Here is a 23856-nt window from a genome sequence, read left to right as displayed (position 1 = left end):
GATGAACACAGATGCAAAAATTCTCACCAAAATACTGGCCAATAGGATCCAACAGTACATTAAAAGGATTATTCATCACGTCCAAGTGGGATTTATTCCAGGGCTGCAAGGTTGGTTCAACATCTGCAAATCCATCAATGTGATACAATACATTAATAAAAGAAAGAATAAGAACCATATGATACTCTCAATAGATGCCGAAAAAGCATTTGACAAAGTGCAGCATCCCTTCCTGATTAAAACTCTTCAAAGTGTAGGGATAGAAGGCACATACCTCAATATTATCAAAGCCATCTATGAAAAACCCACCGCAAATATCATTCTCAATGGAGAAAAACTGAAAGCTTTTCCGCTAAGGTCAGGAACATGGCAGGGATGTCCGTTATCACCACTGCTGTTCAACATAGTACTAGAGTCCTAGCCTCAGCAATCAGACAACAAAAAGAAATTAAAGGCATCCAAATTGGCAAAGAAGAAGTCAAACTATCACTCTTTGCAGCTGATATGATACTATATGTGGAAAACCCAAAAGCCTCCACTCCAAAACTGCTAGAATTTATACAGGAATTCAGTAAAGTGTCAGGATATAAAGTCAATGCACAGAAATCAGTCGCATTTCTTTACACTAACAACAAGACAGAAGAAAGAGAAATTGAGGAGTCGGTCCTATTTACAATTACACCCAAAACCGTAAGATACCTAGGAATAAATCTAACCAAAGAGGCAAAGAATCTATACTCAGAAAACTATAAAGTCCTCATGAAAGAAATTGAGGAAGACACAAAGAAATGGAAAAATATTCCATGCTCATGGATTGGAAAAACAAATATTGTGAAAATGTCTATTCTACCTAAAGCAATCTACACATTTAATGCAACCCCTATCAAAATCCCATCCATTTTTTTTAAAGAAATAGAACAAATAATCCTAAAATTTATATGGAACCAGAAAAGACCTCAAATAACCAAAGGAATATTGAAAAAGAAAGCCAAAGTTGGTGGCATCACAATTCCAGACTTCAAGCTCTATTACAAAGCTGTCATCATCAAGACAGTATGGTACTGGCACAAAAACTGACATATAGATCAATGGAACAGAATAGAGAGCCCAGAAATAGACCCTCAACTCTATGGTCAACTAATCTTCGACAAAGCAGGAAGGAATGTCCAATGGAAAAAAGACAGCCTCTTCAACAAATGGTGCTGGGAAAATTGGACAGCCACATGCAGAAAAATGAAATTAGACTATTTCCTTACACCACACACGAAAATAGACTCAAAATGGATGAAGGACCTCAATGTGAGAAAGGAATCCATCAAAATCCTTGAGGAGAATGCAGGCAGCAACCTCTTTGACCTCAACCGCAGCAACTTCTTCCTAGGAACATCGCCAAAGGCAACAGAAGCAAGGGCAAAAATGAACTATTGGGATTTCATCAAGATCAAAAGCTTTTGCACTGCAAAGGGAACCGTTAACAAAACCAAAAGACAACTGACAGAATGGGAGAAGATATTTGCAAATGACATACCAGATAAAGAGCTAGTATCCAAAATCTATAAAGAGCTTAGCAAACTCAACACCCAAAGAACAAATAATCCAATCAAGAAATGGGCAGAGGACATGAACAGACATTTCTGCAAAGAAGACATACAGATGGCCAACAGACACATGAAAAAGTGCTCCATATCACTCGGCATCAGGGAAATACAAATCAAAACCACAATGAGATACTACCTCACACCAGTCAGAATGGCTAAAATTAACAAGTCAAGAAATGACAGATGCTGGCGAGAATGCAGAGAGAGGGGAACCCTCCTACACTGCTGGTGGGAATGCAAGCTGGTGCAACCACTCTGGAAAGCAGTGTGGAGGTTCCTGAATAAACTGAAAATAGAGCTATCCTATGACCCAGCAATTGCACTACTGGGTATTTATCCTAAAGATACAAATGTGGTGCTCCAAAGAGGCACGTGCACCCGAATGTTTATAGCAGCAGTGTCCACAACAGCCAAACTGTGGAAAGAACCTAGATGTCCATCAACAGATGAATGGATAAAGAAGATGTGGTATATATATATACAATGGAATACTATGCAGCCATCAAAAGACATGAAATCTTGCCATTTGCGACGACGTGGATGGAACTAGAGGGTATTATGCTTAGCGAAATAATTCAATCGGAGAAAGACAACTATCATATGATCTCTTTGATATGAGGAAGTGGAGATGCAATGTGGGGGGTTTGGGGGGAGGTAGGAAAAGAAAAAATGAAAAGATGGGATTGGGAGGGAGACAAACCATAAAAGACTCAATCTCAAAAAACAGACTGAGGGTTGCTGGGGGGAGGGGGGACGGGAGAGGGTGGTGGAAATATGGACATTGGGGAGGGTATGTGCTATGAGTAGTGCTGTGAAATGTGTAAACCTGGCGATTCACAGACCTGTACCCCTGGGGATAAAAATACATTATATGTTTATTAAGATTTAAAAATAAATAAATAAAAAATAAAATAAATAAAATAAAATTGAAAAAAAAAAAAGGATAAAGAAAATATGGCGTAGGGGTGCCTGGGTAGTTCAGTGAGTTCAGCCTCTGCCTTAGGCTCAGGTCATGATCCCAGGTTCCTGGGATCGAGCCCCACACTGGGCTCTCTGCTGAGCAGGAAGCCTGCTTCCCCCTCTTTCTCTGCCTGACTCTCTGCTTACTTGTGATCTCTCTCTCTCTGTGTCAAATAAATAAATTTTAAAAATCTTTTTTTTTTTTTTTTTTTTAAGGAAAATCCACCCAGAGATGGATAGAGAAGTTGTGGTACACACACGCACGGGAATATTATTCAGCTATTTTTTAAAAATGAAAAAAATGAAATCTCACCATTTGCAATGACATGGAAGAACCTAGAGAGTATAATGCTAAGTGAAGCAAGTCAGTCAGAGAAAGACAAATACCATATGATTTTACTCAAGTGGAATTTAGAAACAAAACAAATGAGCAAAAGAAAGAAAAAGGAGAGAGACAAACCAAGAAACAGACTCTTAATTATCGAGAACAAACTGATGGTTACCAGAGGGTAATGTGGGTAGATGTCCGGGATCAAGGAGTTCACTTGTCATGATGAGCACTGGGTGATGTATGGAATTGTTGAATCACTATATTGTACACTGAAACTAATATAACACTGTATGTTAACTATGCCAGAATTTTTTTTTAAAAAAGTACTATTCTATGGCAAAAAAAGAAAATATGGTGTGTGCATATATATATGTATATACATACACAATGGGAGTATTATTCAGCCATAAAAAAGAATGAAATCTTGTAATTTGTGTCAACATGGATGGATCTTGAGCACGATATACTAAATGAACTAAGTCAGAGAAAGATAAATGCCACATGATCTCACTTATATGTGGAATCTAAAACAAAACAAAAACAAAAACCAAGGTCATAGATACAGAGACCAGATCAGAAGTTGCCAGAGGAAAGAGGTAGGGAGGAGGGGTGGACAAAACTGGTGAAGAGGGTCAAAAAAGTACAAACTACCAGTTATAAGTAAGTCATGAGAATGTAATGTACAGAAGCATAGTGACTATTTAATACTACTGTACTGCCTATCTGAAAGTTGCTAAGAGAGTAAATCTTGAAAGTTCTCATACCAAGTGAAAAAAATGTTTAGAACAATGTATGCTGATGTTAAGTAGATGTTATTGTGGTGATTATTTTCCAATCTATACAAATATCAAATCATTATGAAATTAAACTAATGCTATGTGTTAACTAATGTTATGCATCAATTACACCTCTATTTAAAAAATGGAAAAATAATCAAGTTTTGCTACATGATATATGTACTTTTGAATATAATTAAACCACTTATGAAGTTGTTTTTTGGTTTTTTTTTATGAAGTTGTTTTAAAAATAATAAAATCTGGGGCACCTGGGTGGCTCAGTGGGTTAAAGCCTCTGCCTTCAGCTCAGGTCATGATCTCAGGGTCCTGGGATTGAGCTCCAAATGGGGCTCTCTGCTCAGCGGGGAACCTGCTTCCTCCTCTCTGCCCGCCTCTCTGTCTACTTGTGATCTCTGTCTCTCAAATAAATAAATAAAATCTTTAAAAATAATAATAATAATAATAAAATCTACCTATAATCCATCCAATACAATAAGGAGTAAAATAAAAATAATGTCTTTAAGAAATGGAGAGGTATTATTTTCCCAACTACAAAAATAGTATATCATTAAGACAATTCTCCTTCAAATTAACCTATTAATTCAAAATACTTACAAAGTAACAACAATGTTTTTCAGAGGACTTAAGTTGGTGCCAAAATTCATAAGGAGAAATAAAATGGCAAGAATAACCAAAACAATGTTGAAGAAAAACATAAGGAAGAAAAGTCAAAGCCCTCTCTCTATAAAGATACAATATTTTAAAGCATGTAACCCCATAGTGTTGGCACAGGGATCAATAAACAAGCCAAAGAACAGGGGCACCTGGGTGGCTCAGTCGTTAAGCGTCTGCCTTCAGCTGGGGTCATGATCCAGGGTCCTGGGATTGAGCCCTGCATCAGGCTCCCTGCTCGGCAGGAAGCCTGCTTCTCCCTCTCCCACTCCCCTTGCTTGTGTTCCCTCTCTCGCTGTGTTTCTGTCAAATAAATAAATAAAATCTTAAAAAAAAAAAAACAAAACAGTAACAACAACAACAACAAAAAACCAAGCCAAAGAACAGAACAGAGCCCCAACCAGATTCCTGAGTCCATGAAAATGTGGCAGAGCTTGGAGTAGCTTTATCAGTAGGGATAGACTGTCTATTGAATAAATGGTGCTGGGTCAACTATCTGTCCACATATAAAAAAATTTTTGAACCTGATTTCATATATACAAAACATTATATATATATATATATATATATATATATATATATATATATACTTCATATATACAAAAATGGATTCCAGAGAGGTTGAAAATATGGGGGGAGGGGGGGTTTGAGGATAAAAACAAGTTCAAAAAATGGCAGATGAAGAATATTTATCAGAAAAAATATAGTAAAGATTCATTCATTCATTCAAAAAATATTTAGGTCTTACTATGTATCAACTATTGACACTGGGGATACAATGATACCGAACACAAAGCTCCTGCTCTTACTGAGGGTACAGAGCAAATATAATTTTTTTAACTTAATGATATGATAATCTGTTTTAAAAAGGACACATACACACATAGACCTTTCCATGTATGTATTTATGATCTGGCAACTTCTAATCTGGTCTCTGTATCTATGACCTTGGATTTTGTTTTTGTTTTGTTTTAGATTCCACATATAACTCTCTGGAAAGATTCATAAGAAACTAGCACTACTACTGGGAGAACAGACCTGGGTAGCTGGAGGACACATCAATAGGGATGTGCTTCTTTTTGTAACTTTTGAATATTGTATCACAAACATGTTATATGAAGGAACATCTATTTGAAGAACTTTCAGATAAACTTAAGAGTTGTACAATAAAGAATGAATTTATCTGAACTTAAAAGTACTTTAGCAAAGACTGAGGGCCATCTGTTGGACCTATTAATAAAGAAATTCTTCTGGGGGCTGGGAATTAGTGAATTAGTTATCCTCTAATATCTGTCAGTTACATAATTCTCTGATTTCTCTCCACTTTTGATACGGCCCCTGTAATGTCTAAATTATAGTTCCCTCAATTGTTTGGTAACTACGTGTGATTACAAAATATAAAGACAAACCCATTCCTAGCACTAATAGATGCCTCAGATCCCACAAGGAAATACTACATAAGCCAAATATTCTTCTAATTTGGTCTCCCTAAGCAGCTACCCACATTAAATAAGAACTTTTTTTTTAAGAGTTTATTTATTTATTTGACAGAGAGAGATCACAAGTAGGCTGAGAGGCAGACAGGCTCCCTGCTGAGCAGAGAGCCCGATGCAGGGCTCGATCCCAGGACCCCAGGATCATGACCCGAGCCGAAGGCAGAGGCTTTAACCTACTGAGCCACCCAGGCACCCCTAAATAAGAGCTTCTTATATTTATTCACCTTCACCTTCTTTATACGTACACCTAGCAGAGTGCCTATCACACAACTAACAGAATGTAACTGTGGTGGGCAATTTCTAAAATTTTGCGCATGGATCCCTACTTCCTGGTATTCACATCCTTACATAATCCCCTCCTCTTAAGTGTATGATTGATGTAGTGAGTTGGCTATGAAAAAACTATAACTTCAGTCTAGCTAACAGACTTTCTACTCCTTTCTCTGCTTATCCACTTTGATGGAACAAGCTATCATGATGGACATATGGCAAAGATTGAGGGCAACTTCTGGTGCACTAGAAAGGGAATGAATTCTACCAACAATCATGAGAGCCTGAAAGCTGATCTTCCTCAGTCAAGCATTAAGACAGCCCAGTCAACAACTTGCTGGCAGCCTGTAAAAGACCCTGAAGCAGAGAACCCAAATAGGTTATGCCCAGATTCCTAAGTCACAAACTGTAAGACAGTATGCATTCTAAATCACTAAATTTCAGTATAATTTTTTACAGTGTAATTTTTTTTAAAGATTTTATTTATTTATTCGACACAGAGAGGGATCACAAGTAGGCAGAGAGGCAGGCAGAGAGAGAGGGGGAAGCAGGCTCCCCACCGAGCAGAGAGCCCGATGTGGGGCTCAATCCCAGGACCCTGAGATCATGACCTGAGCTGAAGGCAGAGGCTTAACCCACTGAGCCACCCAGGCGTCCCTACAGTGTAATTTTTATATCAAGTCTGAAAGAGCAGGAGTTTCAAGTGTTCACTTTGGGTGAAGCTACAATTTCTAATGTATCAGTATCGCTATTTTGCCAATGGCAAGAAATCTGTACCCTGTTTTTTAGAAGTATAAAGTATTATCATCTTTGTTATCTCATTCTATACTACAGCCAGCAAGTGTAATAAACAACTCCACGGTCTCCCAAAAGTCATCTCCAAATTTCTTTTTTTACTATTATCCAAGAAGTATGGCAAAGCTCCTTAGTAATCATTTCTACTGAGTTTTTTATTTTTTATTTATTTATTTTTTTTGTCAGAGTGAGCGAGCACAGGCAGACAGAGAGGCAGGCAGAGGCAGAGGGAGAAGCAGGCTCCCTGCTGAGCAAGGAGCCCGATGTGGGACTCGATCCCAGGACCCTGGGATCATGACCTGAGCCGAAGGCAGCTGCTTAACCAACCGAGCCAGCCAGGCGTCCCAACTACTGAGTTTTTTAAAAGCTAATTTCATGGAATATTAGACGCTATAAAACACAATGTTTCTGTGGTCAAATAAATTAAAGGACTACCGCATTAAACTGTATGTGTTCCTTCATACAGTCCAAATAATCAAAATGGCATGACACTATGTTATCTGGAAAGAAGAAAAACTTCTTGTTCATAGACAGATGACATGATTGTATAGAAATTCTGAAGGCATCAGAAGAAAACTCCTGGAACTAGTAACAGATTATAGCAAGTTTGCCACATATAAAGTTTATATACAAAAGTCAATCACTTTCCTATATACAGCAATGAACAAGTGGAATTTGAATTTAAATACACAATACCATTTATATTAGCATACCAAAAAGCAAAATACTTAGGTATAAATCTAACAAAATAGGTATGAGATCTTTATGAGGAAAACTACAAATCTCTGATGAAAGATATTAAAGAGGAATGCCTAGGTGGCTCATTCAGTTAAGCATCTGTCTTCAGCTCAGGTCATGATCCCAGGGTTCTGGGATCAAGTCCTGTATCAGGCTTCTTGCTCAGCAGGGAGCCTGCTTCACCCTCTGCCTGCCTTTCTCTCTCTCATTCTCTGACAAATAAATAAATAAAATATTAAAAATATATGTATATTAAAGAAAAACTAAATAAATAGAGAGATATTCTATACTCATGGATAAGACGACTCAGTATTGTCAATGTATCAATTCTCCCCAACTTGATCTGTACATTCAGTACAATCCCAACCAAACTTTCAGCAAGTTATTTTGTGGATATGAACAAACTAATTCTAAAATTTACATGGAAAGGCAATAAGACTCAGAATAATCAACACAATATTCAAGAACAAAGTTGTAGGACTGGCACTACCCAACTTCAAGACTTATTATAAAGCTACAGTAATCAAGACTGTGTGATATTAAAGAATAAACCAATAGGTTAATGGCAAAAAACAGACCCATAAAATATAGTCAAATAATATTTGACAAAAAGGAAAAGGCAATACAATGAAGATAGTCTTTCCTGGGTTTGTTTTTTTTTTTTAAGATTTTATTTATTTATTTGAGAGAGAGAGAGAGTACAGAAGGAAAGTGAGAGGGAGAAGCAGACTCCTTGCTGAGCAGAGAGCCTGACACAGGGCTTGATCCCAGGACCCTGAGATTATGACCTGAGTTGAAGACATTTAACCAACTAGGTGACTCAGTTGGTTGGCGCCCTGAAAATAGCCTTTTTGCCAAATAGCACTGGAACTATTGGACATCCACATGTAAAAAAATGAATATACACAGATACCTTACACTCTTCACAAGAATTAACACAAAATTGATCACAGATCTAAGTAAATGTGAAATGCAAAACTATAAAATTCCTGGAAGATAACATAGGAGAAAACCTAGATGAAGTTGGGTCTGGTGATGACTTTCTAGAATACAACACCAAATGCCATGAAAGAAAAACTGATAAATTAGACTTCATTAAAATTGAAATTAAAAACTTCTGCTCTGCAAAATACACTGTCAAAAAAATCAAAAGACATGCAACAGATTATGAGACAACACTTGCAAAAGACATTTCAGATAAAGGATTGGTTTTCAAAATATACAAAGAATACTTAAAACTCAACAATTAGAAAACATTATTTAAATTGGGCCAAAGACCTTGCCAGACACCTCACCAAAGAGACACAGATGGCAAATCAGCATATAAGAAAATGCTCCACACATCATGTCTCCGGGGAATGTAAATTAAATCAAGATACCACTATACATCTGGAATACTGACAATATCAAATGCTAGCAAGGATGTGGAGCAACAGGAATGGTAATGCAAAATAGTACAGCCACTTTGGAAGATTGTCACTTTCTAAAAAAACTAAACATGCTCCTACCATATAAGCCAACAACTGTGCTCTTTGGTATTGACCCAAGGAAATAAAAATTTATGCCCACACAAAAACCTGCACATGGATGTTTATTCATAACTGCCAAAACCTGTAAGCAACCTAAATGAACTTCAGTAGGTGAATAGGTAAATAAACCATGGTATATTCAGAAAATAGAATATTATTCAGCACTAAAAAGAAATGAGATATTAAGCCATTTTTTTAAAGATTTTATTTATTTATTTGACAGAGACAGAGAGATCACAAGTAGGCAGAGAGGCAGGCAGAGAGAGAGGAGGAAGCAGGCTCCCCAATGAGCAGAGAGCCCGACACGGGGGACTCTATCCCAGGACCTCAGGATCATGACCTGAGCCAAAGGCAGAGGCTTTAACCCACTGAGCCACCCAGGCTCCCCTAAGCCATTTTTTAAAAGATTTTATTTATTTATTTGATAGAGACACAGAGGGAAAGGGAATGCAAGCAGAGGGAGTAGGAGACAGAGAAGTAGGCTCCTCACTGAGCAGAGAGCCCAATGCAGGGCTCAATCCCAGGACCCTGGAATCATGACCTGAGCCGAAGGCAGACGCTTAATGACTGAGCCACCCAGGGGCCCCAAGCCATTTATTTTTAAATAAACATTTTCTTTCTTAAAAAATGGCATGAGAGGGGCGCCTGGGTGGCTCAGTGGGTTAAGCCGCTGCCTTCGGCTCAGGTCATGATCTCAGGGTCCTGGGATCGAGTCCCGCATCGGGCTCTCTGCTCAGCAGGGAGCCTGCTTCCCCCTCTCTCTCTCTGCCTGCCCCTCTGTCTACTGTGATCTCTCTCTGTCAAATAAATAAATAAAAAAAATCTTTAAAAAAAAAATGGCATGAGAACTTTTAGAGCTTGATTTTTATACTTCCATAAACTGATTTACTGCCATAGTTATAACCTCTTAATACAGGACTATTCTATTTCAAAAGAATTTAATATTTTCAAGTCTTAATTCAGGTTATTTGTTGTCTTTACCTGGAATACCACCTTTACCTGGAATAATCACCTCATTCTCTCTTGTAAACTCTTAATTCAATCTTGAAGATTCACCTCAAACTACTTGGTGGCATTTTCTACCTACCTCTCTTCCTTCCACCTTTCTCTGAAGAATTAAAAATTAGCTTCCTCCAAAGTACTTGCTTAATACCCTACCTAGAGATCTTGGTTGTTTCCCTGGTTCACATTTCTAAATTATTCATTTATTCAATGCTGTAATTCTGGTAATACATCATCTAGTTCAATTCATAGTGTGGAACAGATACTCAAAATATGTTGGTGGAATACATACATTAATAACAGAGCAATACGAATGACAGATACATGACAAAGAAAAGACACAGCTAGATACCTATAAAAATTAGTAAAACATTAATTTTAATATAATATGATCTTGGAAGACAAAGCAAAGACTATTTTTCTTTAGTTATTACTTACAATATTATATAATTTGTGTGACAAATGTACAATCCAACAATATTCTCTAGCAGTAATTCCCTGCCAGTGGTATAAGAAAGGCATTTGAATTTTTTTTCAGTATTTCTTTATTGTGAATGCTATTTTGTATTCTTAAAAAAGGCAGAGGATATTTTCAGTCAAATATTTATGTTTACATTACTGCTACAACTACAGCATATGTTTCCAACCAGAAAATGACAAAAAGGTCACCTACCAAATGAAACTGATCCACTTTTGGGATTCCATCTTCATTTGTCTCAAATTTCTGATTTTGAACAGAAAGCTGTTAAAGAAAATGAAAATGGATAAATTCCTAATGTAACAAAATGCCAATCCTACAGCACAGTCAAATATGGAACTCTTCATATTCTGGACAAAAGAGAAGAGCTCACTCAAAAAACACATATTAGCTCTTACAGGATAAAAACATTTCCATGTTAATAACTACTTGTTCACATGAACTAAACAGTTCTTGGGGCTCCTCAAGTATCAGTCAGAGCTTATGAATAGACTATAAGCAATTTCAATGCTTCCTCACCTTTCAAGAAAATATATCAAAACTTAGTAGCTTATACAATGTTGATTTCATATATTAAGTACAAGGAAAATAAATCAAGCATGTTTCTTTCCTCCCTAATTCTTAACCTATGTTCAAGAGATACATGTTAAACTTTTAAAACTGTTAAATATGGAGATTTCTTACATACACAAAGTACTCTGAACCCTACATATTCATCACCCAGCCCCAACAACCATCAACCCTATACATAAAACTATATAAATTATTATTTTTGAGGTAAATCCTATACATCTCGTAATTTCATCTGTAAATAATTAGTACATATTTCTAAAAGTTAAAATCTTTTATTTTGACACAATAACAATATCATCCCACTAACAATTCAGTAATTTTTTTCTTTTTGAGTAATTCTTTAATATAGGCATACCTCACAGATATTGTACGTTTGGTTTTAGACTACCTCAGTAAAACAAATATGACAATAAAGCAAGTCAAATGAAGTGTGCAGTAACATTATGCCTAAAAAAGCCTATATACATACCTTAATTTAAAAAATACCTTATTGCTAAAAAATGCTAATTATCTAACCTTCAATGTGTCATAATCATTGATTACAGATCAGAATAAATATACTAGTAATCAAGAAGTCTGAAATATTTCAAGAATTACCAAAATATGACCCAGAGACACTATGTGAGCTGATGCTATTGGGAAAATGGCATCAATGAACTTGCTTGACACAGAATTCTGTACCTTCAATTAGTTAAAAAAAAAAAAAAATTCTGTATCTGCAAAATGCAATAAAGTAAAGCACAATGAAACAAGATATGCCTATATAAACTATCCAGTTTTCAAACATTTTTTTTAAGATTTTTTTTTTTTTCATTTGACAGAGAGATAGAGAGAGAGCACAAGTAGGCAGAGCAGCAGGGAGAGGGAGAAGCAGGCTCTGGCTCTCTGCTGAGCAGGGAGCACAACACGGGGCTCAAGACCTAAGCCAATGACAGCCACTTAACTGACTGAGCCACCCAGGTGTCCCATGATTTTATTTCTGAGTAATCTCTACACCCAACATGGGATTCAAACTTACAACCCCAAGATTAAGAGTCACATGCTCCATAGTCTGAGCCAGCCAGGTACCCCCAGTTTTCAAAACTTTTATCATCCCATAAATATCAGAAATTATTATACTTTCATATAGTTTACTTAAATCCAGATTCAAATAAGTTCCATACATTGTAATTTTAAAATGAGCAAAAGGACTTACGGTTTCTTCCTTCTCCTTACCACTAAGTAAAACTATGTTAGAAATAACAGAACACAACAAAGGAGGTCTGAGAGAGAGTAAAGAGGAAGACAAAATGGTTTAAAAGCCCCAGGACTGGAGTGCCTTATGACCCCCACATCCAAAACAACAAAAAAATGACTCATCTAGGATAAACTCAAATTAATGAAACTTCTGAAAACTAAAAACAAAAACAAATCTTGAAAGCAACCAAAGAAAAACATTATCTACAGAGAGATATCAACTTGAATAACAGAGAATTTCTTATATGAAACCATGGAAACCAGAAGGAAGTGGCACAACATTTTTCAACTGCTAAGAGAAAAGAACTTTCAACCACAAATTTTATATCCAGTGAAACTATCCATCAGGAAAAAAGTGAAATCAAAATGTTCATTGATGAAGGAGAACTAAAAGAATATGTCTCAAGAAGACACATTCTTAAAGACTGGGTAAAGGAAGTACTTCAACCAAAAAAGAAATGAATTTTCGAGGCACCTGGGTGGCGCAGTTGGTTAAGCATCTGCCTTCAGCTCAGGTCATGATCTTAGGGTCCTAGGATTGAGCCCCCACATGGGGCTCCCCACTCAGTGGGGAGTCTGCTTCTCCCTCTCACTCTCTCTGTCCCTCCCCCACGTTGTGCCCTTTGAAAGAGTACTGGAGCATTAGGAAGGAATAACAATGGAAAGAACAGAAATACAAGGGAATGTCAAAGACTATCCTTCTCATCATAAGTTTCCTAAATCATATATAACGGCTGAAACAAAAGTTATTACATTATACTATCTGGCACCTAAGACAATGATAGTTAAAAGTGGGTAAGGTGAAGGAACTTAAAAGGCTTTTACACTTCTCTCAAAGTGTTGAAACACTGATACTAGTAGAATGTGATAAGACACATACATATATTATAATACCCATACCAACCGCTCAGAAAACTACAGAAGGTAATATACTCAAAACACCATAAATAGGGGCGCCTCGATGGCTCAGTGGGTTAAGCTTCTGCCTTCAGCTCAGGTCATGGTCTCAGGGTCCTGGGATCGAGCCCCACATCAGGCTCTCTTGCTCAGCAAGAAGCCTGCTTCCCCTCTCTTTCTGCCTGCTTGTGATCTCTGTCAAATAAATATTTTTTAAAAAAACATAAATAAATCAAGATCAACTCTTTAAAAATGTTCAAGTAACCCAAAAGAAGTCAAGAAAAATCAATAAAAAAGAAACAGAGCAAACAAAACAAATAACAAAATAGTAGATTCACCCCCAACATATCAATAATTACCTTAAGCGTTGCAACAACATGGATGGACCTAGAAAGTATTATACTAAAACAAGTAAGTCAGAGAAAGACAAATACCATATGATTTCACTTAATGAGGAATCTAAAAAGCAAGTGTTACATGCTGAAATAGATTACTACTTCCCTTATCTCTGTTATCCTACATCTTCCAATGTATATAAAAGCTTTAAGTTCCTGTATTAAAGCACTTTATAACTGAAATATGTAAAGTGTGGCTTCTGTCTTCCTGACTGAACCCTGACTAACAGAGTCCTCACAACTATGGCCTATCCTGCAACAAAGCAAAGCAAATTGCAGATTATAAATCAGAAGGCATTAAAAAGAAAATCACAGGCTCAAAAATGGTGTCACTCAGGTTAAGGTCCCACATCAGTAAACCATGACTTACTACCTAACCTAACTGCAGTTTCATTCACTCCCCTATCTGTGTAACTTCTAACTATCCAACATGGGAATTTCTTAGTCAGAATAAGGAAATTTACTGACAGATCCCCTCCATTCCCCTTAGGAGGATGATCTTGGCTACAACAATGGAATCTTTGCAATTAATTTACTTTTTTTTTCTACTCCCTCTTCACCTTTAAAAGCCTTTTCTGTTCTGTAACACTTCGGAGCTCCCTTCTACTTACTAGAAGGGATGCTGACTGACTCATGAACTGATTAATAAAGCTAATTAGATCTTTAAATTTTACTGTTGACTTCTACAAAATCTTATTTAACAAAACAAAATTATTTATTTATTTAACAAAATCTTATCTTCTCACAATCCTTATCTCCTAACAAGCCTCTTACTAACAAGCTGTAAGAGATACTGAATTAACAGACTGGTTTAAGAGATAGAAGAGAAATTTGAGAATTCATAAGATAGTAAAAATGCCAAAGCATGACTAACTGGAAGGGCGAGGTGAGGGAGATGGAAGAGTCAAGAAGACTACAAGTTGTTGGCTCAGATGACTAGAAGAAACTGTTTGGGGAAGGCTGGGAGAAACAGGATAATGGTAAAGAGTGCACATTCTGGAGACAGACTGGCTAGGTTTTAATCTTGGTTCCATCTCTTAGCAGCCACTGGATCTGAATAAATCATCTGATTTCTCTTTGCCTCAGTTTCCTCACTTATAAGGCCCTTGCAAGGATCAAGTTGGATAAATACTTGTAAAGTAACTGTTACATAGTAAGCACTCATTAAGTGTTACCTATTTTTGTTTTTTAAATTTCAGGTAACTTGGGACATCTGCGTTAGCAATGTGAAATGCTGTCCTTATGAGGGTCTCTACTTTTATCACTAAGAATAGCTTGGTAATTAAACACTGACAAAAGCTGAATCTGGCTGAAAAGTATAAAGGGTTTCATTATTTATCTTTATTTTTGTGTAACTTTCCACAACAAAACAAAAACTAGACAACAGCTTTACTTGTCTTAATTGGCCTCCTTTTATCTTAGAGATAATGGTTTGTATGACAGACAAGATTTACTTTCTAGAAAATCAGAGCAATCTTAGTGGTTTATTCATAGAAAACATATTCATCAAGGATGGTAAATAGGCTTGTTTTTCAATCAATACTATTCCTTATGGGTGCTATTTTGAGGTCATATCTGAGATCAATGAGCATGACCACAATCATTTTGCAGTATCTGTTAGAAGGAAAGAATGGCAACAGATGAATTGTGTATTAGCAGCTCTAAACGGGTTTCTGTGGTGTATATTTTGTTGTTGCTGTTGTTTTTAGATTTTATTTTTTTATTTAGAGAAACAGCAGGGGTGAGGAGCAGAGAGAGTATCTTAAGCAGACTCCACACTGAGTGCAGTACCCGATGCAGGGCTCGACCCAGCAATCATGACCTGAGTAGAAACCAAGAGTGAGATGCTTACCTCACTGAGCCACTCAGTGAGTCAGGGTTTATGCACAAACAAGGGTTTGTGATGTGCATTCTATAGTACTCTCATTGGTGGTTCAACTCTGTGTTCACACCCCTTTTCTTTTCTCTCTCTTATTCCTTTCTTTTTCTCTCTCTCTCCCCTCCCTCCCTTCTTTCTTTCCTAAGATTTTTATTTATTTACATGAGAGTGAGTGAAAGTGTGAGAGATCACAGAGGGAGAGGGAGCAGCAGACTTGCCTCTGAGCAGAGAGCTGATGTGGGGCTTGATCCCAGGACCCTGAGATCATGACCTGAGGGGAAGGCGCACTTAACAACTGAGCCACCCCGGCGCCCCCTGCTATTTTTTTCTTCCTTTTCTACCTTCAATTTGTCATGTCTTGCTCTGTTTTAAAGTACCTCTGTGAATTGATTGCCTTGTATCCTTTCTGGAACAAGATAAAGTATCTAGTAAATTAAGGTAAAGTTAGCCAGCAGGAAAGCATATATACCCAATTGGAAACTCGGGCAAGAGCGTCAGATTACTGCCATTAATGTAGAAGCTACTAACAAATAAATGGCGCTAGACACTGAAAGTAAATAAGAACATCCAAGGAAAGGCTACACAGTGAAAATTTTAGTAGAATGTAAGCAAAATCCTTGGGGACACTAATAGTTAACAGGAAGTAAGGAAGAGTTAAAAAAAAAAATGCCCAATCACAAAAGTCAAAAAAACTAAGATGTGTCACAGAAAACAATGGGTAAAGGAATTACTGTGGATTTTTGTTTTGTTTGTTTTTTGATATACCAGACTTAATAACCACACTTTTAGGCTGAAGGAAAGGTGCAGAATAAAAAGAAATACATTGAAGGTACTAGAAAGATAAAAGTAGTGTGAAAGTGATGTTTTAGAATAGAAGATGAGAGGATGGGGTCAAGGCCACACATGGATGGCGTGTACTGAAGGAATACTTTCAAACTGGACAAGATGACAGAAGACTGGGTAAAGAAATGATCAGTTTGTAAACAGAACTGAAATTTGAGAGAAAGCACACATGATCTCATTTTTTTCTATCAAGAAATAAGTAAGTTCAACTGAAAAGAATGAGGGTGTGATTTCAATAGGTGCTTGAGGAAAGCAGTAAAAGGTTTAAAGTAAGCTTTGAGGGAAATATGAGAATGAGCTGGCTATGGGCAAGTAAAAGGACTAAAAGAAAGCACTGAGGACCCAAAAGAAATTAAACTGATATAGTGGTGACATTCTGCAAAAGCATTCAGCTTCCAATGTATAAAGGCATTCAACGGATCCCAGACAAAATGGAGTAGTCCCACTCAGTTTCAGCCTTAAAAAAGAAAATCAACACACAAACATAAGAAGACTCTAAAAAGTGGAAAGAAGAAGGTAAAGTACCTAGGGACACCTTGGGACTTGAATATCCTGAGTTCTCCTTTTGAACCTCCTATATCGCAGAGGCAGTGCTAGAAAATCCTGCAATTCAGAAACCCCAAGAGCACAGATTTCAAAACAAAACAAAACAAAAAACCACCCCTAGAAAAGCCTGATCCCTTTAGCCAAAGAACTGGGAAGAGAGTGGTCCCATAGTATAAAAAACTTTCCCTACTCCAGCCAAATATTAAATGAAAAACTCCCCCATACCACCCAGTGTCACTGGGGCTGAGTGGGAAGCTGGATTTTTATCCCCACCATCAACAAAAAGGCAGAACAAGGCAATGTGAGATGGCATCAGCTGGCACTCTACCCAAGTGGTACTGTCACTGGGACCCAGCAGGGAAGCTAAATTCCAATCCCACTCAGAAGCAACAAAGTGGAATAAAGCAATGTGAGGCAGTGTTAGTGAGACTCTATTTTTTCTTCTCCACTCCCCAAGTGTCAGCAGGACCCAGTGGAAAATAAAACTTCCAGGCTTACCAGGCAGCAAAAGGCACAAGGAAGTAAAATAAGGTGGTGGTGGTAAAGCAGACATTTAAGTATGGTTCCTGTTTCCCAGTGTCAACAGAACTCAATGGAGAGATGAATTTCCACTGCCACCCATCAGCAATGAAAGGAGGCAAGGCATTCACCACAATTCAGCATTCTGCATTTGCTTACATAGTATAGTATGTTGAGAGAAAACTAAAGCAGGGAAAAGGACTACATTCTAGATGAGACTAGGCTGAAAAATAAATCCCTGCAGAAAGAGTTATCATGTCTCCTTCTTCCGTGAGAATGAGGATCCACTGGTCCTCTTTATCTCTCACATCAAAGTACCCATCCAGGATGTAGCAGATCCAGGTGCAAATGCTCCTCATAGAACATCTTAATCTTTTCTTCATACTTCAGTAGTTTACTTCATATATGGTTATTATGTCCATGTAAGAGTAGTTTCTCTTCAGATCTTCTCTAATTCTTGATCATTCTCATATTTGTCAGCAGCCAGCTTCCAGTAAAGAATCCTGAGCCAGCACAGCTGCTCCAGGCTGACCAGGTGGCCAGGCACAGCATGGTGGGGCCACCTCTGGTAGTGGGTGGACTCATCCACATACCAAGCCTGTACTATGAATGGGCCAGGCTGTCACAAGCACCCACCTGCACAATGGCCCAGCCCCAGCCCACTCACTTTGTACCTACTACCCAATTGTTAAGACTTACCACAAAGATACAATAATCAAGACAGTGTGGTATTAGTAAAAAGGTAAATAAAGCTCAATGGAACAGAATAGAGTCCAGAAACAGACTTACACAAACATGACCAATTAATATTTTACAAAGAGGCCAAGGAAAGTCAGTAGAAAATAAGTCTTTAATAAATGGTGTTGGAACAACTGGACATTCATATGCAAAGAACACAGACATTGACATAAACCTCACTCCTTATACAAAAATTACATCAAAACTGATCCTAGAGCTAAATGTAAAGCATGTAACTAGAAAGTTTTTTGAGGGGAATAACAAGAGAAAATCTTGATGACCCTGGATTAGGCAAAGAATTCTTAGATATAATACCAAAACATAATCCACAGAAGGAAAACAATAATAAATTGAACTTCATGAAAATCAACTCCTTTTTCTCTGCAAAAGACACTGTTAGGAGAATAAAATTACAAGCTGTAGACTAAGAAAAATGTTTGTAAATGACACCTGAGAAGGGATTTACATCTAGACTCTGTGTGTGTGTGTGTGTGTGTGTGTGTGTGTGTAAGATTTATTTGACAGAGAGCACAAGCAGGGAGAGTGGCAGACAGAGGAAGAGGGAGGAGCAGACTCCCTGTTGAGCAAGGAGCTCAAGGAAGGGCCTCAATCCCAGGATTCTGGGATCATGACCTTAGTCAAAGGAAAACACTTAACCTACTGAGCCACCCAGCCACCCTTATCTAGAATATATTTTTAAGCTCACCACTCAATATTAAGAAACCCAATTTTGAAACTGGGCAAAAGACTTAAACAGACACTTCACCACAGAGGATATGTGCAAGGAAATAAAAAGATATACAACATTATCCATGAGAGAAATTTAAATTAAAACCACAATGAGACAAGTACTATAGACCTATGAGAAATGGCCAAAACAGAAAAAAGCAATAATATTAACAATAATGAAGAGCTTTAAAACTCTCATTCACCACTGTGTGCAGGCAAAATGTTTGGCAGATCCTTATGAAGTTATACCTATAATTACAATCTATCAACCTCTCTCCTGGTATTTATCCTAAAGAAATTAAAATAAACATAAACATAAAACCTATATAAAAATGTTCACAGCAGCTGTACTTATAATAGCCAAAAACTGTAAACAACCCAATGTCCTTTAATAGGTAAACAGATAAACCTGACACATTGATAAAAACTACCCAGCAACAAAAAAGCAATAGACTACTGCTATACTAAACAACTTGGATGAATCTCAAAGACATTATGCTGAGTGAAGAATTTAGTTTCAAAAGGTTCATAATCACCATTTATATGACATTCTTTAAAAAAAAAAAAAAAAAACAAACCACAGTGATAGAGAAAACAGCAGCAGTTCCCAAAGGTTAAAAGTTAGGGGGAGGGACTACAAAAGGACAGCAGATAGAAGTTTTTTTGAATTATGGAAGAGCTCCTCATCCTAATTATGATAATTATACTCATCTATACATATGTTAAAATTCATAGGACTGAATGCCAAAAATAGTCAACTGTACTACATGCTAATTAGAAAAAAAAGTTTTAGGGGTGTCTGGGTGCTCAGTTGGTAGAGCATGCAATTTTGATCTCTGGGTTGTGAGTTTGAGCCCCACACTGGGCATAGAGATTACTAAAAAAAAATTAATTTTAAAGGACCTTAACACTAAAGAGAGCAGAAATTCAGCACAAAAGTGTACGGACTCATATAGAGCTCTTTACTACCATTTGAAGAAGAAAGAAAATAGATTAAATAAAGACTATTACCATACATAAATGGTATCATATGACAGCTCTGAGGAACATAAAAATAGACAACACATTTACTTTCATCGCTCTGATGTAAAGAAGAAATAGATTACTGTAGCAATGATTAAAATGATGCCAGTTTAATCATTTCCATGACTATGATGGTTCTATGAAACCAAACTCTAAATATACAAGCCAGCAAAAGGCTAAAACTTGTGAATAATTAAGTGGGAAGTGAGATCCCCTATGATTACCATGTGTGTAGGTATAAACACTCTTTTGGTAACAGCTTTATTGAGATATAATTAATGTTCAACAAACTACATATATTTTAAGGTAATATGATTAGTTTTGATCTATGTATATACCTACAAAATCACCACGGTCAAGCTAATGAAACATAGTGATCATGCCAAAAAAATCTGGTCATGCCACTTTGTAATCTATCCCTCCTGTTTCTCCTCTACCCTCAAACCCCAGGCATTAATGATCTCCTTTATGTCACTAAAGGTAAGTGTACACTTTTCAGAAGTTTATATAAATAGAACCAAAAAATATGTAGTCTTCCTTTCCTCTGGTTTCCTTAGCCTGGCAGGATGATTTTAAGATTCATCCACATTACTGGATGTATTGATAGTTCTTTCCTTTTTATTGCTAGTAGTATTCCAACAGATATGCAGCAAACTGTTTATCCGTTCACCTAGTTGATAAATATTTCAGTTCTTCCCAGTTTGGGGCTATTACAAATAAAATGTCTTTGAATATTTGCATACAACTCTGTGTGGACATATGCTTTCATGTCTCTTGGCTAACTATGTACGAGTAAAAATGGCTGGGTCACATGGTAGGTTTTCCGGAGAGATTGCTCCACTTACATTACTCTCAGCAATATATAAGAGTTGCAGCTGTTACACATCTTAGTCAACACTTGGTATGGTCACTCTTTTTGATTTTAGGCATCCTAGTAGAAGTATAGTAATATATCATTTGGGGTGGGTTTTTGTTTTTTTTTTGTGGTTTTTTTTTGTTTTTTTTTTTCAGATTTTATTTATCTATCTGACAGAGAGAGACACAGCAAGAGAGGGAACACAAGCAGGGGGAGTGGGAGAGGGAGATGCGGGGCCTGATCCCAAGACACTGGGATCACGACCTGAGCCCAAGGCAGACACCTGACTGTCTGAGACATTCAGATGCCCCTCATTTTGGTTTTTATTTACTTTTGCCTAATAACTAAAGATACTGAGAGCATCTTTTCCCATGTTTATTTACCACCTAGGCATCCTATTTTGTAAAATGTCTATTTAAACAAATTTGTCCATTTTTAAACTGAGCTGTTGTCTTATTGAGCTTTAAGAGCTCTTTGTAATCTAGATACATGCTTTTTGCAAATACTTTCTCCCAGTCTGTGTATGTCTTGCCTTCCATTTTTGTAGAAGTGTCTGCTGAAAAGCAAAATTTTGAATTTTGATCAAATATGAATTACTGATTTTTTTTAAGATTTTTATTTATTTGACAGAGATCACAAGTAGGCAGAGAGGCAGGCAGAGAGAGACGGGGAAGCAGGCTCCCCACTAAGCAGAGAGCCTGATGCAGGGCTCAGATCCCAGGACCCTGGGACCATGACCCGAGCCGAAGGCAGAAGCTCTAACCCACTGAGCCACCCAGGCGCCCCTGATTTTTTTCTTTTATACTTGATGTTTTTAAATATCCTATTACAAGAAATCTTTGCCAAACTAAAATAAAATTATCTCCTATGTTTTAGACCAGTTTTAAAGACTTAGGTTTTAATGGTAATTCTAAGAGGCACATGCACCACAATGTTTATAGCAGCAATGTCTGCAATCCAAAATATGGTAAGAGCCCAGATGTCCATCCACTGATGAATAAAGAAGATGTGGTATATATATACAATGGAATATTACTCAGTTATGAAAAAATGAAATCCTACCATTTGCAGTGATGCGGATAGAACTAAAGGGTATTATATTTAACAAAGTCAATCAGAAAAAGACAAATATATGACTTCATGCATATGTGGAATTGAAGAAACAAAACAGATGAACACAGGGGAAGGGAAGGAAAAATAAAATAAGAAGTAATCAGAGAGGTAGACAAATCCTAAGAGACTCTTAACTATAGAAAACAAACAGGGTTGCTGGAGGGGAGGGGGGTAGGGAGAGATGGGGTAAGTGGGTGATGGGCATTAAGGAGAGCACTTGAAGTAATGAGCACTGAGTATTATATGTAACCAATGGATCACTGAACTCTACCTCTGAAACTAACAATACAATATATGTTAATTAATTTATTAAAAAAATAAAATAAAGGGCGCCTGGGTGGCTCAGTGGGTTAAGCCTCTGCCTTCGGCTCAGGTCATGATCTCAGGGTCCTGGGATCGAGCCCCACATCGGGCTCTCTGCTCGGCAGGGAGCCTGCTTCCTCCTCTCTCTCTCTGCCTGCCTCTCTGCCTACTTGTGATCTCACTCTGTCAAATAAAGAAATAAAATTTTTTTAAAAAAAAAATAAATAAATAAATAAAAATAAAGACTTCAGTTTTACATTTAAATCTAATTAATATACATTTAGAGTTAATTTCTATAAATTGTGCAAGGATTAAGTCAGTTTATTTTTTATATATAGATACCCAGTTGTTACAGCACCATTTGTTGATGACCACTTTCCTCACAGAATTCCCTTGAAATCTTTGTCAAAAATCAACTGATCATATATTTCTACTATTTCTACTGTCTTTATGCAGTTCCATCGTGCTGTATGTCCAACTTTACACCAACATCACAATGTTTGATTCATTATTATAATTTTATTAAGTCTTAAAATCAGGTAGTTTAAATTTTCAAAACTATGATAGCTACCCCAGTTTCTATATATTTTGATACAAAGTACACCTGATTGTCAATTACTATTAAAAAAAAAAAAAGGCCTAGAAGCATTTTTGTTGAAATTGTATAGAATCCATAGACCCATTTATCCCAGGGTCCTGGAATAGAGCCCCATGTCAGTCAGACTCCCTGCTCAGTGGTCTCTCTTGCTCCCTCTGCCCCTCCCCCAGCTCATGCTCTGCCCCTCCCCCTGCTTATGCTCTTTCTCTCAAAAAAATAAAATCCTAAAAAAAAAAAAAAAGAATTCACATCCATACAACATTCAATCTTATAGTCCATGACTATGATGCAGCTCTCCATTTAATTATGTCTCCTTTAATCTCTCTCAACAATACATCATAGTTTTCAGGGTACAGTTCTTGAACATTTTTCGTCATATTCATCCTTAAAAATTCCGTATTTTTAATACCCATGTAAATGACTTTTTAATTTCAATTTCCTATCGTTTGTTGCTAGTATATAGGAACCCAGTTAATTATACTGATTTTGCATCCTGCAACCTTGCTAAATTTGTTAATTCCAGTAGCTCTCAAGTACAGTCGTAAAGACTGCACAAAATTAATTTCATCTTCGAATAAAAACAGCTTTACTTCTTCATTTTTAAATTGTATGCATTTTATTTCTTTTTGTTGCCTTATCATACTGGCTAAAACCAGGATCAGCAAACTATGGCCCACATGCCAAATCTATGCCACTGCTTATCTGTGTACAGCCTATAATCCAAGAACAGTTTCACATTTTCAAATGTTTAAAAGAAAATTAAAGAATACTATTTCATGGCACATGAAAATTATATGAAATTCAAATTTCAATGTCCATAAATAAAGCTTTATTGGAACACAGCCATTCATTCATTTAAATGTATTTATGGCTACTTTCCACAGCAGCAGAGACCATATGGCTCCCAAAGCCTAAAATATTTACCATCTGGCCTTTTATAAAAAACTCTGTTGACCCCTGGGC

At 36.9% G+C, this 23856-nt stretch overlaps 1 protein-coding gene across 1 annotated transcript in view; it reads right to left on the bottom strand.

Moving 5' to 3' along the window:
• STK31 (serine/threonine kinase 31) overlaps positions 1 to 23856 on the bottom strand; it is a gene marked incomplete at both ends in the record, with an annotated part of 98441 nt that overhangs the window by 5969 nt on the left and 68616 nt on the right. The window contains 1 exon segment of the mRNA XM_080818725.1: positions 10841 to 10909. Within this exon segment, the coding sequence (XP_080674851.1) occupies positions 10841 to 10909 (69 nt within the window).

Source organism: Martes martes (assembly GCF_963455335.1).
Source record: "Martes martes genome assembly, chromosome: 11".
NCBI lineage: Eukaryota > Metazoa > Chordata > Mammalia > Carnivora > Mustelidae > Martes > Martes martes.
This window is presented reverse-complemented; position numbering and strand designations above follow the sequence as displayed.